Source organism: Apiospora marii (genome assembly GCF_038362585.1).
Source record: "Apiospora marii strain CBS 49790 chromosome Unknown utg000011l_segment0_segment0, whole genome shotgun sequence".
Lineage (NCBI taxonomy): Eukaryota > Fungi > Ascomycota > Sordariomycetes > Amphisphaeriales > Apiosporaceae > Apiospora > Apiospora marii.
Window position 1 is genome coordinate 2205603 of NW_027117382.1, and position 15984 is coordinate 2221586.

At 55.3% G+C, this 15984-nt stretch overlaps 5 protein-coding genes across 5 annotated transcripts; 2 read left to right on the forward strand and 3 right to left on the reverse strand.

The window, feature by feature from the left end:
- Positions 1-267: 267 nt before the first annotated feature.
- PG985_013786 (uncharacterized protein) lies at positions 268-1595 on the reverse strand (the record flags this gene model as incomplete). Its single annotated transcript, XM_066833552.1, has 3 exons — positions 268-924; positions 986-1279; positions 1341-1595. 3 exons carry the CDS (start codon positions 1593-1595, stop codon positions 268-270), a joined length of 1206 nt encoding a protein of 401 aa, XP_066678292.1.
- Positions 1596-6053: 4458 nt separating this feature from the next.
- Positions 6054-6887, forward strand: PG985_013787 (Ras family protein; the record flags this gene model as incomplete). Its single annotated transcript, XM_066833553.1, has 1 exon — positions 6054-6887. One exon carries the CDS (start codon positions 6054-6056, stop codon positions 6885-6887), a length of 834 nt encoding a protein of 277 aa, XP_066678293.1.
- Positions 6888-8038: 1151 nt separating this feature from the next.
- Positions 8039-10876, reverse strand: PG985_013788 (eukaryotic aspartyl protease; the record flags this gene model as incomplete). The annotated part of the gene is made up of 4 exons (XM_066833554.1): positions 8039-9740; positions 9849-10134; positions 10253-10492; positions 10588-10876. Coding segments are annotated over 4 exons (2517 nt in total), but the record flags the coding sequence as incomplete, so codon positions are not given.
- A 659-nt stretch (positions 10877-11535) lies between these two features.
- PG985_013789 (uncharacterized protein) lies at positions 11536-12381 on the reverse strand (the record flags this gene model as incomplete). The annotated part of the gene is made up of 1 exon (XM_066833555.1): positions 11536-12381. The coding sequence occupies one exon, from the start codon at positions 12379-12381 to the stop codon at positions 11536-11538; it is 846 nt and encodes a 281-aa protein (XP_066678295.1).
- A 1127-nt stretch (positions 12382-13508) lies between these two features.
- PG985_013790 (uncharacterized protein) lies at positions 13509-14861 on the forward strand (the record flags this gene model as incomplete). Its single annotated transcript, XM_066833556.1, has 1 exon — positions 13509-14861. One exon carries the CDS (start codon positions 13509-13511, stop codon positions 14859-14861), a length of 1353 nt encoding a protein of 450 aa, XP_066678296.1.
- Positions 14862-15984: the final 1123 nt, after the last annotated feature.

Genomic DNA, 15984 nt, shown 5'->3' on the forward strand with positions numbered 1-15984 from the left:
ATGGACATTCCAGTATTCACGCCGGTTGCTATAGCTGAATCATTTCATATAATTACCCCCCAAAACGAACACCGAACAATCACTAAAAAGCACTTCGGTAATACGCGTCATGCGACAAGTTCTTCATATGCCAGTTATTTATCATTGTAAAACCGCTACAGAGGCTATCCTTTCCAATAGGGTCCGCCTTTGCTCCTTCGTTACCAGACGCTGAACCTGCTATTTTGGTTTCACAGCAGGCGTTTTGGTCGCCAGAACCACGCCGAATCACTCGTGGCCGCCAATACAAGTCTTCTTCCACAAGCTCATGCACCTAGCGCTCTGTCTGATGTTATTGGTCGTACCCGTGATCTTCTCGGCCATGGAAACGGCCACCTTGTCCGGGTGCCCGCCGCCCTCCTGCCCTCCGATGCTGCCGTCGTCGCTGGCCATGCGCCCCGGGGCGTCGCCCTCGTTGAGGCGGCCAACCTCGCTGGTCTGGCCGAACTGGGCGTCGGGGCGGAAGTGGACCATGACCTCGGGGGTGACGGCGACGCAGTTGAGCAGGCCGGAGCGGCAGCCGTAGAAGAGCTTGGTGTCGTAGGCCTGGCCCAGCCCCGTCGAGACGAAGTCGAGCACCTTGCGCACGCCGGCCTTGTGCACGGCGTAGGCGTACGAGCACACGGCGCCCTGGGACCGGTAGACGGCCCGCTGGCCCTCGGGGATGTGCGCCTCCAGGTAGCTCTTGGTGCCCTCGAAGCCCACGTAGCGCTTGTGCTCCAGGACGGTGGGGTCCTTGAATAGGTTGAGGGTCTCGTTGGCCATGGGCGTGTCGCCGCAGTGGCCGATCCAGAGGATGTCCCACTGGCTAGAGTAAGGGTTGCTCTCGTCATGCGGCGTCTGCGTCTTCTGGCGCACTGCTTCCGCAATAAGGCTCATTTGTTCCTAAAAGGGGGGAAATGTCAGATTGAACCTGTAAAGGAGCGGAAATGGCCGAGGAATTTACCTTGATATTGATGTCCCAGTCGACATCGTCCTCGACGATGAGCGCTGAGTTGAGTTCGCTCTGGAGTACGTACTTGAGCAGGTCGATATGCGCAAGCCAAGCGGCTGCGCTTCCCGGCTCGGGCTTCGGGACGCCCTCGGGGCTGAGGCCAGCAAAGGCATCCACCATCTCCGGAAGCCAGGTCGGTTGCGGTGGCACGGTGACCTGCAAGCCGCTTAATTCCGCGGCCGCCTGCAAACCCTTGACACGCCATGACTGGCTTCCTCCCTTAGACAAGGCCAAGATCGAGTCGAACTACATGGGCAATATTAGCATGAGGACATTGCGACAATTAATGCGGGACAAAATCACGTACTCCCAATGTGGCATTTTTCGGGCCCAAAACAAGTTTCTGCTTTAGGGCATCAGGCGCTGCCGCTGTTGTCGTCGTCGCCGTCACATGCTGTTGCTGCTCATCTTGGGGTTGCGATGCTTTAAAGGGGGCGTGGGGGAGCACGCGCGATGGGTCCGACACAAGATCCCGGTACCAAAAGAGACAGAGCGTGGCAGTCAATATGACGAGAGCTAGGGCGATCCGCGCGATGAAGGATCGGCCAGCACCGCAAGACATGGCTGGCTTGCTGGCTGGGGGTTGATGATGATTTGGGATAGAGATGGAAATTCCATCTACTTGGAGTCGGCCTGTTTGTCAGTATCTCATCGATTGTTTCTCCTTTTGATTTCGACGGCGATCCCGGGGTCCTCGCTGAAATTAGCCTTTGCCTAGTTTGGAAATGAAGGAAAGAAGACGTTGTGTTGGAAACCGTTCGCCACTTTCTTCAATGGCACTAACACTGTGTGGCCCATAATCATACGGGCAGAAATTAACTGCCTACCTGGGTACATGTAGCATCCCAACTGACAAGCTCCGTAGTCTGTACTGGCACTCGGCCGGCAACCTTCACGATGCCGGACCCGGCTCTGTGGTTGGCACCAAACGGACGATTGCGTGACATTGGCTTGGTCTCCAGAAGTTTGGTTTCGGGATAAAACATAACCAAAGCAATCATAGGTCACGCTGATTACGGACTGGGGTAATACCAACCGTTCCCGGTACAGCTACCATACCATCGGCGCACGCCCACCCTTCATGTGTTTCAAGCACCCTGTCATACAGCTGTCATAACACCGGCACCTTGTTCTTCGACTCGGAGCACGTCCCGGCGCTCAGAGTGTCACGAGGCTAATATCACCCAGCACATCGACACTGCTGCATGCTATCCTTCAAATGATCTGCCGGCGGATAGGGTCAAGGCACGCGGTTGGGCAGCGCGTACGGCGCGCATTTTTCCCGCTGGCACGGCTGGCCCGGGTTTCAAGCGGTCGTCCGTAAGCTGTGTCATCGAGCCGGTCAAGGCCGCCATGAGTTGGCTCGTCTACCACTCTGCACTAGGCGCGCGGCACGTTCGAGCAGAACATATGCTGGCTTTCAACAGACCCACTGCCCGAGGAGGTCCTTGCTGGGTACGATGTGTCATCAGTTAAATTTGGTGTTCCTCAGGTCAAAATTCCTGTCACGGCTCATCGACTCGATCCATTGCGCGTTTGTTCAGCGGCCAAGCAGCATGTGAGCCGATGAGGGAGGATTGGCAGCGTAAATTACCTAACAAGGCGAACCGGCTTCTAGTATTCCAACCCGGTCCCATACTCCGAGCCCCGGCGGTTGGCCATCTGCTAAAGAGCAGCGCCGGCTTGTGATAGAGCTAAGCTGCTGCGCCGCCGGGAGTGTAGCGATCGCCGACCAGTCCCGAGGGGGGAAATCAAGCCATTGAGGATGAACCTGTTTCACAAAACGGGGGAAGTGGGACTCGCTCGGAGATGCTGCGACGCCCGACGATCATTGCGCTTTGTACGTTAATCATCCGACGTTCCCAAAGTCGGCAGTCAGGGCCCATCATCGTGTTGGTTGCTATTTCGAGCAGTGCTTCAGCAATCAACCGAACCCGGTACCATATTGAGATCCTTCGAGCGACGAGACATCGGCTCATATAAGGTTCATAACGCAATCAATATACCATACCCAGGGTGCAGTGCAACCCTGCCGCGGCCGATGTGACCGGACGAAACATGTTTATATCACCAATTCAAGAATCGTGGTGTATGCGAATATAGTTGCGTTGCAGCCATCATATTATAGTTGCTTTTGTATAGTAGAATGCCAACAAATGGGAGAATATGACCAAAATGTATTACGTATCTTGTGACAGCGTACGCGAAGGGGTTTCCCAAACCGAACGATTGGGGACCCAAACAAATGTCCGAGGATGGGGTTGGCTTGGATGAGCTAATCCCTGGAGGCACGTGGGTTAGCGACGCGCAAAAGTACGTGCATCCACCCAAGCTTTCAGGGCAGTTGGCATTGGACGGAAGTTGCACCCCCAAGTGCCCCCCAAACCCACGAATGGATCGAAAGATGTCCTGTATCTCAAGTCGATGCTGTATGTGCGAGGTCTGTCTTTGGGTTGGAGGAATTGTTTACTCGGAGCAATTCCTCGTCTGCGTCTAGATCGCGCCAGTCCGGTCCGGTTTCGAAGATCCTTCTCTTGTGATGCCCTTGGAATGGCATGGCTCAGGGTTCAGCCATGCTGGCGATCATGCCCTAAAGCAGTACCCCAGCTCTGCCCCAGGTGTGGCCAACCGCCCTACTTCTAGGTACCACCTACTACCACCACAGCTTGCAGGAGAGCAGGAGCAATGTCCGCCTCACGATGTGCCAAACTTGGAAGCGATAACCAAAAACAAATACCCCTTTGCCCCTCAGCAAGCGTCTGTTTCTTTTGCTCAATGGCATCGGATGTTGGATGACCCTCTTGAGAGTACCTACCTCTGAAGTCACAAACCAGACGTCTGAGTTCTAGGCTCATCCCGAGGCTGCAACAATGGTATCATCAATTTTGGAGCGACCTATAGCGGCCCCACCACTGCCTGTAACCGACCACTGATCACGGTCCCTATTTGGTTGCAATGGGACACTCTCCATACCTGTCACTATCACGGGCCCTGGGAATGCTTTCCATTCGCCAGAGCTAGGGTTCCGTAGCACGCAAGTGGTGCCCTTCTGTCAACCTTAGTCGAGCTCAGTGCATACATTACATGTACATATGCACGCACTCAACATACCACTTTCCCACTTTGACAGCAACTCGCCGGGTTCTGCATACCCCTCAATGATACTTGCGCTTCCCTGCATACTGCTGAGACAGGATGGGGATGACCTGACCCGTCAACCGTGGTCGACGAACTGAAGGGGCAGACGGCCGTCAGAAGAAACGTTTCTGCTTTTTTTTTGGACTGGGCATCCGAGACGATCTTTGTCCAGACCACCAGATGTATTTGACTTTTCTCTCACAAGCACTGCCCCGTATTCGACAGATATGATATGTCGGATTCGTCTTAAGTGACGGGTAAACATATAACCTATGTATTCCCATACTGAGGTTACAATGCAACAAGTACATGATCATCATCGCTCTTCAAACTAGGTTTAGTCGCGACTTGCACAGAGACTCGAGACTGGATGGAAAGGGCAAGAGGGCAGGTAACCAACGCCCGGGCTCAAGCATACCCCTCGCACACATCACATCTGCAGCTGCAGCGTTTACCCCCCCCCTGCTGCCATGGGTTGGGTTCTTTTCCAACTTTAGCGATACCTGGGCAATCCACCCTGGATGGAACACCTTGCCAAACGACGACACGAGAAGCATCAAGTTTGGGCCTCGCTTTTGCCTCCGTTCTCATATCAAAAGCAACCTTAACGACCCCGATCTCTTATCTCCTCTCTCTCTTGCTTTCTTTTCCTTCCCTGGTTCGTTCTGATTCTACAATATCGGCTTGTTATTAGCACTCACTACCTATTTCTTCGCCTACGCCTGCTTTAGTAGCTCAGTCATTTCCGCCTTCTCTGACCGAGCACCGTCTTCATCATCATATCGCGTCTACAGCTGAATCGTGCCATCCATCGGTCATCTTTTAGAGTTTCGAGGCGTAGTCAGGACGGCCCGCGGCACGATTTCCTAGCATCGCGTTGAAGCAGCATTGGCGAATCGGGCGGGCGTGTTGGCCCTTTAGGTCCCCCCACCAGCACTACGCAGCTACGGTACACGGTACGGCTCATCTTAGTAGCACGAACGCCCCCGGCACTACGGTGGAGGACCCTTTTAATATTTTCTTTTCCCTTCATCCAAGTCCTAGGTGGACAAAGCCCATCGCTACTTTCCGAAGCACACGGCAAGGAGAGGAGACGGAGAGGGAAATTGGAATTGGAATTGACGACTGAAAAAGGAAGAGAAAAAAAGGACAGAAAACGTAACTTCCCTTGGTCTCTCTGTCAACTACTCAGAAGCGGGAATTCCGGCGTTTCTCTTTTGGACCATTCGTCATCTCTCCTGACTCTGCATACTTATAGCAGGGCATTCTTGTCGGGGAACCAAGTGGGCGGTTTTGTGTCACGTCGCATTCCTACTTTCCGCCGCCAGACAAAGTGCGAACCACGCACCCACCGATCTTGGGAATCAGCCAGTGTTTGACCAACGCTGACGTTCATCCCACTGTCCTTCCGTCATCAAACATCCACTTCCCTTCTAGTGGCAAGCTCTGCGACGCGGCGCATTGTTTGGCGCACTCCACCATTATCGAGCACCGTTATTCTCGACTTTAATAGTCAGGGCCAGCCACGCCTTCCAAATCTCGAAAAGCAACACCTTCCGCGGAACCAGCACCCGCCCCCAGCGCGCTTTAGAAGCACCACGTTTCAGTGCTTGCTGGCTCTGCAGGCGCCCCGGAAAGCCTTTTGGTCTTCTTCTCGAAGCATTCTTGAGATCCTTCTCGGCTTCTCTCTTTCTTTATTTGAACGACTTGGCGACTTGTACGATAAGCATTGGCTCGACGCCTCTCCTTCGGGAAACCACGATACCCTCTCCTTCTGCGAGCATTGAAGTAAACGGAGAACAAACCAATACTTTGACAACGGCAAGAAATCAACTGCAACAATACAAAAACACAAGCCTGGTCTCCATCCTCCTCCATCACCATGCGCCCAACGTCAAATCCCCAACCCCCGGTCCCCATCAGCATAACGATATGCGGCGATGGCGGGTGCGGTAAAAGTTCTATCACTTTGCGGCTCGTCCGTTCGCAGTGGACATCGGAGTACGATCCAACCATCGAGGACTCATACAGCGTGACGCGGCGCATCGACGGCACCAGTTATCACCTGTCCCTGACGGACACAGCGGGTCAGGAGGAGTACCGCGGCATGTGGGCCGGGTCCAATCTGGGCGCCGACGCCTTCCTACTCGTCTACGACATTACCTCGAGCGACAGCCTGGAAGCACTCTCCTACTTCAACGATCTGATCGACATGGAGGCCGAGACGCGTATCGATAACGCGAGCCGGGCGCAAAAGGCAGGGCTGGGTCCCAATAGCCACCACAGCAGGGGAGGGGCGGGCTCCGGTGCCCGTACTGTCCCACCCGTCAAGATAATCGCGGGAAACAAGTGCGATCTACAGGAGTCGCGGCAGGTCCCCGCGGCGCAGGGGCTCGACTGGGCGCGCAAGCGCGGCTGCGGCTTCATGGAGACGAGCGCGCGCCTCGAGGTCAACATTGAGGAGACGTTTGCCCTCATCGTGCGGCGTGTCGTCGAGGCCCGCCGCCTTGCTGAGCTGGGCGTCCTTGACAATACCGACATGGACCGCCGCGGTGTCACCAAACCCCTTACGCCGCTGGGCAGCGTCCGGGGTGACAACGACGGTGGCGACCCCGAGAAGCGGGGCCGCGTTGGCTCCCGGGGGCCCAGGCTCGACAACAATGGCGAGCGGCTCGGTGGCCATAGCAGTTTCTGGAGGAGCCTGCGATGCTGGTGACGACTTTTCTTTTAATTAAATGTTTCGAATTAATCTGTGTATTCTCTTTGGCCCAGCAGGGGCCAGCGAACGCACGACTGGAGCTTCTTTAAGAATGCACAACGAGAAAGAGGGCGAGAGAGATTACAGCGATGATGGGTGGAGAGCGGAATCCATGATTGACGAGCCTGTTGGAATTAACATGATACACCTGTCCCTTGGTCTTAGCCATTTCAAGCCTGTTTGTTTCTGGGTTCGGCTGTTTATTGAAACCCAGCAGCAATGTGGGAAGCTGGGACAGCATGGCGAGAAACTTCTGGGGGAGGGGGCTTTTCCCCTTTTACTCTCCCATGTCACTTGTTTTTGGATTGTGTTGGACAGCACACGCATATATATATACCTTATATCCCTGGGGAGCCCTCTGCTTCATTCAATTGCTTGGCTGTTTGGCGGCGTATTTTGGGCGCAGGCGAAAGGGATACCTATTCACATTATGACCTCTTTTTAGAGAGATGAATTGCAAATCATTCATCTCGGGCACAATAGCTTTAGAGACGATCTCTTTCTTCGTATGAAAGTTTTGATACTTCCCCCTGGGGGCAACAATTGGGAGGGAAACGTGTTTCCAGATTTTTATATGGTAACAAGACCAGTGAATTGTGCATTAATTTGTGAACGTGGTATTTGGATATTTCTAGATAAGATGGGAGGCACCATGTACGAGGAGGTCTTCAGAGCATTCGAGAAGAGGGCGTGACATGGCACAAGGCACAGCGGAAACCCGCCTCAAGATGAAATAAAATAGGTAATGCATTCATTAAAAGGCTCAGTCGTCTATCTACTCTATCTATAAAAATACAGGACTCCTCCAGGTAACATTGCCCAATCCTCCGCATACCCAGAACACATGACTTTCAAACGTACAGCCCAGTTGGTCTGCTTAGCAAATTAATCGAAGACCTTCCTTTCCAAGCAATTGTAGAAAGCAATTCGAGCACAAATTACTGCTCCCGTTATGAATCACCCAAGACCAAAAACAAAGCCCCTATGCCAACTGCCGTCCACCACGCTTTCACGGCACCCGTGCTCCTCGCCGCGCCCGCATACACAGGCATCGTCGTCGTTGGCGCCGATCCCGCCGCCACCACCGCGCAACCCGCCCCGGCGCATACCGCCGCAACTCCGTTACCATCACCACTGCTGCTGCTGCTGCTGCCGCTGGACCCCCCACCGCTCAAGTTGCCGTTGCTACTGCTGAAGCTGTTACTGCTACTGATGTTGCTGTACGGTCCAGCCTCAACACTGCTCACAGCGCCACCACCAACTTGCACAGCGGGCGGCAAGGCCGTTCCAGAAGCAGGGGAGTAGCCGACGTTGCCGCCGATGGCGCCACCACCAGGGGTACCGGCGGCTACCGGGCTCGCTTGGATGGCCTGCAGCCCCGGCGCGGTTGCAGTCACCGTCCGGTACTCGGTGAACATCTGCGTCGTTGTCATGCCGACGGTGCAACCGGCGGCGTTGGGGGCGCACGATGTCACGGCGTACGTCGACGTGTGGCATTGCTCCTTCACGGTGACGAAGACGGCACCGCCGGGCTGCTGAGGCGCCTGAGCTCCTCCCGGTGCAGCAGCTGCTGCTGCCCCTGCACCTGCGCCTCCACCCGTGGCGGAAGCAGGGGCGGGAGCAGGGGCGGTGAGGGCGGCGCCAGAACCAGCGGATGCGGGTACGGGCTTGGCGGTCTCATCGGGACAGATGGTGGTTACGTAGACGCTGGTGCGGGTCGTGACTTGGCCGAGGACACAGGCCGCGCCCGAAGTGACCGCGCTAGTGGGACACGCCGTCACGGTGGTGACGATGAGGTTGGTGACGGTTCTGGTGATGGTCCCGCTCATGGTTCCAGTTCCGGTGCCGGTGCCGCCGATCCTAACGTTGGGGTCGGGATCGTTGGCGAGGGGGAGGCCACCTGCGGCGGGTGTCGCAGAGGTGGCAGCACCGCTGCCGCCGGCCGGGACGGCGTTGGGGTCAAGACCTGGGCCGGAGCTCACGGTCGGTGCAGAGGTGGCGGAGACGCCAGGTAGTGACGACACGCCACCAGGCGGCAGCGAAGACGTTGCCGGCGTAGTTCCAGGGGCTGTTGCCGTTGATGCACCAGCAGTGCCGGTAGCCGTAGCAGAGCTAGTGACCGAGACGGGCCCAGCCGGGTTGATGGTGGGAACCACACTACCGCCCAGACCCGAGCTCGTCACCGGACCGCCGGGCAGCACCACGCTGCTAGAGCTGGCGCCGTTTTCGCCCCCAGTCCCGCCCGCACCTCCCGGCGGAACACAACTGCCGCGGATACCGAGAACAGCATCCTGGCCCGCCGGGACCGGGACGAGGCCGCCATCACTACTCGTACCTACGCCAGCCCCACCGCAGGCGACATAGTCGGCCATGTAGAGCGCGTTGGAGTCCTGGTCGAAGACGACGTAGGCGCCCCGCAGGAAGGTGTCGCCCAGGATGTGCACACTCACACTAGCGTCGTACCAGGCGCCGAGGTAGCAGTTGTCGTTGCCCGCATTCCAGACGAACTCGGAGTAGGGCAGGTTTATGGTAATATTCGAAGCGCTGGGGGAGAAGGAGGTCGCGAGGGTGAAGGAGACGGTGCCCGGCTGCTGCTGGTACGAGCAGGCCACCCGGAAGCCGCCCTGGCCGTCTGTCGTGGCCCCCGGGAACTGCGCCGCGAGGGCCTCGACCAGGGCCTGCGGGAGCAGGGAGAGGGTCGTGCCGCTGTCGACGATGACGGGGAAGGAGGCCTGGGTGTTCAGGACGGGATTGGCGGTCTGGGCCGTTGGGGGGCGGTGGGTGAGGCCGGTTAGGAGGACCGAGTAATGGCTAAGTGTGTGTAAGTCGAATTTTTTGACCTTTTTGTTTTATCGGGTGGAAAATAGAGCAAATGAATGCAAGCCCAGATGTTGACAGGGAGATAGGTGGGTAACTTACGAATCAGCAGGGTCAATCGCTACCTTGACCAGGTTGCCGGCGTACTTGTTCGTGTCCACGCCGCCGAAGACGATCTCGCCGCTGATGACGGAGCCGGGCGGGCCCTGCGAACCGAGGTCCAAGCTGAACAGGCGGCTGTTGGCGAACCCCTGGGCGACGACTGAGTCCAGGACCGTGTTGTAGTTGAGGAACCCATTGCCCTTACCGCGGGCTAACCCCATGATACCGAACCACACCAGATCCGAAGTGTTGGCCACGCCGAATTGCTGACCAGTAATCTTGGCCCCTACACATATCAGGAACGAAAAGCGTCCTCGTCAGTACTTATACAATCTTTTCAATCATGGTCCGTCTGTCCGTTTTTCTACCTCCTATTACTCACGGATCTCCAAAAGAAAACATACCAGAAATGAAGACATCGTCCGTATAATAAATACCCGAGGTACTGCCCGAGCCGTACTGGATGGAAAAGCCCTGTTCAAGGTTTTTCGATGTCGACGACTTGCTTGGGTCGTACTGCCCGAAGCCTTTGCAGAACTCGGGGACGTTGGACTTGGCGCAGTCCGGGTTAACCCAGAGCTCGAAGGAACCCGTGTCCAGAAGGACGTCGACCTTTTGGGGGTCGGCACTCGTGCCTACGGACACTGCACAACGAGAATAGTAAGCACGGGCTTTGACTTCCAAGCACGAGATTTGATGGGAATATCTGGGAGAAAGAGCATGTTGCATGATCACTCACGTTCGGCCAGGTATGCAGCGCCGTAGACGCCCAGGACGTTCGTCTTGAAGTACCGCCTCTGCACACTCGTAGAGCCGCCGGCTCGGCTGTCGTACCGCTTCAGTGGTATCGAAAGGGGCATTGAGGGGTTCGTCAAGTTCCCGGGTCCTGGCGTGGCAGCCGCGGAATTGTTCTTCGTTGACAACGTCGGGCTGCTGCTGCTGCTGCTGGTTTCGGGACCATCTTTGGCCCAAGCACTAGTCGCCAACGAAGCGAGCGCGCAGGCGCCTATGACACGAGATAGGGCCATGATGGTGTCGGTGGTGGTGGTGGTTGTTGCGGCTGTCGATGTAGGTCGGCAGCACAACAGGTTGCCTCGTACGTTGAAAGCACGAACATAACCGCGACGAGATCTGCGTGGACGACGCAAGATATACTACTGAAAGGGGCCTCGCTAAGGAATTTGAAGCTATAGCCCCAGTGACGAGAACAAAAATGCGGAAATGCATTGAGGTGAGACATCTGGACGGGCCTTGAGACATCGATATTCAGGTACCCGGGCTAGCAATACATGGTTACCACATTCCTTACAGCCCTGGCTGCATAGGGAACCGTCCTTCGCGTGTTCATCTACGCGATTTACAGGACCGCGTTCTGGATTGATTGGCAACACCCCTTCTTACACATCTTCCCACTTATCCTCAAGGGATTTGATGAATATGGCAGCAAAGCCCCGGTTTGGATTCCGAAGGCGAAGAGGTGTTTTTTCTAGACGCAGTAATCAGCAAAAACTAAAGTTGTCGAACGTCGATGTATATTATTAAATCTGGAAAATAACTGTAAAAGGCAAGAGAGCAGAAACCATCTACCTCTATCAGAACCCCAGGCCATATATCAAATTTCCCGCAAAACGCCTGAAATTCGCTTCCTACCATTGAAATGCGCCCCCAAACTCCAGATGCGGGTTGTCTATGCCTTGCCCTGGGACTCGACCCAATCCCTCCACTGCTTGTACTCGGGGTATTGCAGGTGTTCCTTCTTTCCCTGGTAGCGAACGACCTTGAGATCGACGTCCTGCCACTTGTCCTTCTTGCCCACCCAGCCTGCCTTCCGCATGAGGCTCACGAGGGTCTCCTCCTTGGTCCAGCCCTGCTCAGGAGCTACGTCCGGGAGATAGGTGGCGCCGTAGCGGCGGCCGCGGTCGGTGAAGCTAATCCGCAGGCCATGCGTGCCCAATTCCCAGTCCATGGCATCGTCGCAGTCCTCGAAGTCGGTCAGGAGCGTCACGGCCACCTCGAGCGTCGGCAGCTCACGCTTGGAGACGGGGTCGAAGCGCATGTCGTGGATGGCCGAGGTGATGGCGTAGGACGACAGGCCGTCCTCGAGCTCCTGCGCCTCGAAGGTGCCGATGCAGCCCCGCAGGCTCGTGTTGCCCGACCGCGCCGAGACCGTGTTCCAGGTGACGAACAGGGGCGACTCGGTGATGGGGGCGGCCCGCTCGGTCTCGAGAGAGGTCATGGACGTGTCGGGCGTGTCGGTGGCGAGCGACATGCTCGAGCCAGAAGAGGGCGAGGATGTGCCGCTCGAGGACGAATTGGCTAGTCTGCTGATCGCGGGCATGCGCTTCTTAATGGCGCCCAGCTTGGAGCCGCCTGTGCTGGATTCGGTCTGTCCATTCTGATCAGTGGGAGTGTCGTCGGCTTCGCAATATTCGGCGTAGAGCTTCTCGATGTCTTCCAGAGTCAATGCCCGGCGTGAGGCGAGGTGAGCATCCAGAGACTCGAAGCAGTAGAGGCAGTGTTCGACTGTAGCCATGTTGAGATTGCTTTCTTGGGCGGGGTTCCAGCGCTGTCGGATTCGGGTGAGACGATACTAGGTATTATTTCACCTGGTGACTGGAAGATGAGAGGAGTAAGATCTGGGCATGCGAGAGATGGATCGAGCAGGTTGGAGTCCCTTGTTATTGAATCGGGCGGGCAGGCAGGCAGGCAGATAGGCAGGCGGACAGTCGGCGTCTGATTCCAAAGTGTAAGTCGTAAGTCAGCCCAAGCTCTCAGTCACGCACCTCACCCCGCTCTCTTGCCTGGCTAAGGGAGGTGGAGTTGCGATGATAAGGCATCCCTCTAGCGGCTATCCACGAACCTTGGGGGGGACTGAGCTGCAGGCGCGCCTCCAGCTGCAATTGAATTTGGACAAGCTCTGAACGTCTTCGTTTTCAGCAGTAGATGCGACCCAATCAACTTGACCAAACGGGGGGTAATTACTCGCCTAACCTGGCCGCAATATAGTTTACTGCTTGGTTAGGCTCGCTTCATCCCGCGCTGCTGAGTAGAGTGATGGTGTGATGGTGGTTGGAACCTGACTAGAATTCAGGCCATTATCGATGACACCTGCATCAATACCTGTACATGCACAGCTGAATATATGTATGTAGGTAAGCAGCACATCCATTGTTACTGTGATATTCCTTCCATATGCTAGATGTACATATCAAATAGCGTCGAAATCATCAATATTCCCCAGATCAGTCCAATGGGAAGGCCAATAATTTACGGTCTGCATAACTAAGACTCAGTTGTCGGGAACCCATTCTAGGCCATCCTGATTGCCCCGCTAATGACAGCGGCCCATCATCGCATGGGGCAAAACCGCTTCGCGGTAGATCAATTGGTGGGGGGTCGATTCGACTAACAAAAAAAGACTTTGAACGATCAATTCAAACTCGATCAACACGCACTACAACGAAGACATTACAGCCTAACAACCCAAGTACGTTTTCTTAAGCAATATCTTTAGGCCTCCAGCTATTATCTGGCTATATCTGAGGCCGTGCTTCCTGGGAGTTAACCTTGCTCACTAGCGGTTTTCGTAAAAAAAAGCGGCCGGGCCCTTCGCGATCCCTCCGCAGGTTCCAGTCACATCATCTGCGAGGTGCATGCACCATGGCCACCACTCTTATCGATGTCGGATCACTGGCATCCCTTACGCATACAAGGTACACCATATACTTGTCTAGCGGAAAACGCCTGGTCTTGTTCCGCTTGCCCAAAATCGAAGCATCCACGCCTCAACCCCTTGGGCCGAATGAGTCTGAAGATGGATGGTCGTACTATGCCATGGAGGCCGAATGCCCTCATTCTGGCGGTCCCATGACCGATGCTCACGTCGACATCGAAGATTCCGCTTATGTCGCCTCTTGCCCGTGGCATGCCTACGATTTCAACGTGGAGACTGGCGAATCAAGTTATGGCATCAAGGCCTGCACTTTCCCCATCCTCATACAAGACGGTAGGGTATGTCTGCAGTTCCCGGATCGTGACATCAAGCTGGCCAAGGTCGAGCCGGTAAGTGAGAAGGTCAAGTTCAAGCATGGCCCGCGGACGGAAACTAGTAAGGGGCCGGTTTATCTCGACGACAAGGCTACCATGTGCGACTGGTGCGTTCATATTCTGAACACGTCCGACCCTGAAAACAAAATCCTACTCACCACTCATTTCTTCTCCCTCTTCGCAACAAGAGAAGAGTCATCAAATCCAATGGAGCTGGGTGCCGGTACTATTAGTCCGCCCGAGGAGCCAGCACGGGAGGAATCAAGTACAGTCGCTCCAGGCGCAATGCCCAAGGCCGGAAAAGGCGGCACACTCAAGAGCCGGATTGCCATGATGCACGCTCTTGCCAATATAGAACAGTGGGCTATAGACCTGGCCATCGATATTTGTGTAAGGTTTGCGACCTTCCGGACAAACCCATCGGCGCAGCAACCCTCGCGTGAACTCCCGCGGGCCTTTTATTACGATTGGCTCAAGGTCGCCAACGACGAGGCGAAGCACTTTTCCTTGCTCCGCAGTAGGCTCGAGGAACTTGGCAGCCACTTTGGCGCGTTGCCAGTGCACCATGGCCTTTGGGAATCGGCCTCGACCACAGCGCACGATCTGCGATCCCGCATCAGCATCATCGCGCTCGTCCATGAAGCCCGCGGGCTCGACGTGAACCCCATGACGATTGAGAAATTCCGCAAAGCGCAAGATATGGAAAGTGTCGACACGCTGACTATCATCCACAACGATGAGATCACGCACGTTACAACAGGGCACCGCTGGCTTACGTGGATTTGCAGCCAAGAAGGCACAGACGCAGTCGAGATATTCAGGAGCAATGTCAAGAAATACTTCTGGGGCGCTGTGAAGGGCCCCTTTAACGAAAAAGACAGAGAGCAGGCGGGATTGCACAAGGGCTTCTATGAGAATCTCGACGGAAAAGAGTACAAAACCGCCGAGATCATCGCCGGCGGTTGAAGCGGAATGTACGGAGTAGATAGTCTTGGATCATGATCAGGAGGAGCAATTTGCACTTGTTTCGTTGAAAGCCGGCACCCAAGAGTTTCCTTACCAGTGCCAGACGGTTGATGGGCACGGAAAGGAAGGAAAACAAACGCTTTGATGCGATGGGATGGCTTAATCGTTTCTGAAGATGTGGGCCGAGATTCTTGGTCACCCCCTTCATGACAATGATTACGAAAGCCGAGAAGAAAATCGTTGCTTTGGGTGGCCGTTACCCGAAACAATCCAGATTTATTAAGCTTCTTCTGGGCCTGCTATTGGACTTGCCTTTGGAACTGGTTCTGGGCCTGGCAGCCTGGACACTTCAAACCCGGGCGGCGCAGTTCATACCCTGAGACCCAATACCTTAATGAGGTGGGCCTCGATGATCTGGACAATCCGAAACAATGATTCACTGGCCAGCGACCCGCAGAAAGATGTCATAATGTCACTTGAATTGTCAATCCTTAATTCGAATTGGCTTCGGGCAGTCTGATGTCTAATTTCTGCGCTCAATTTGAAGAGAAGTGCCAGGTAGGTAATCATTCCAATCGCATTCAGACTTCCGATCATCTAGAATGTGTATTTTACACCATCAGTAAATGCTGTCCACGGGTAGATGGTCTGAACACCAGGACGACATTAATCGAACACTACCTAATCTATCGAAACGACTGCTTACCTAAACCTGCAACTCGGCACCTATCAATTAGCGCCTGCTTGCTACCAGGCGTGGCTCAATCGTTTCCGAACCAGCTTGGAACCGGAAGCCTAGAATACCGGCTGAGCAGGGGCTTCATCCCAATGAGGGACAGCAGGGTTACATTGCAGACACGGAGGATGGTGCTGCTGCGCCAAACTGCACCAGAGACTGCCAGGCAAGCCTTTTAGCCGTTCCAGACTTGTCTCGAACCCCTGTCATCCCACCTCCAGCTTTCTGTCCAGCTCCCCCGCGGGAGCCTCAATGGCGTGGCCAGCCTCCACCCAAGTTTAAATCCCAGTCCCCGCCCATTAAGCTTCATTTGCTCGATCCAAACACAGCCAATCTGGCTGCTACCGACTACCTATCTCCAGCGCGCAGGCTCGCGAGGGGACAAAG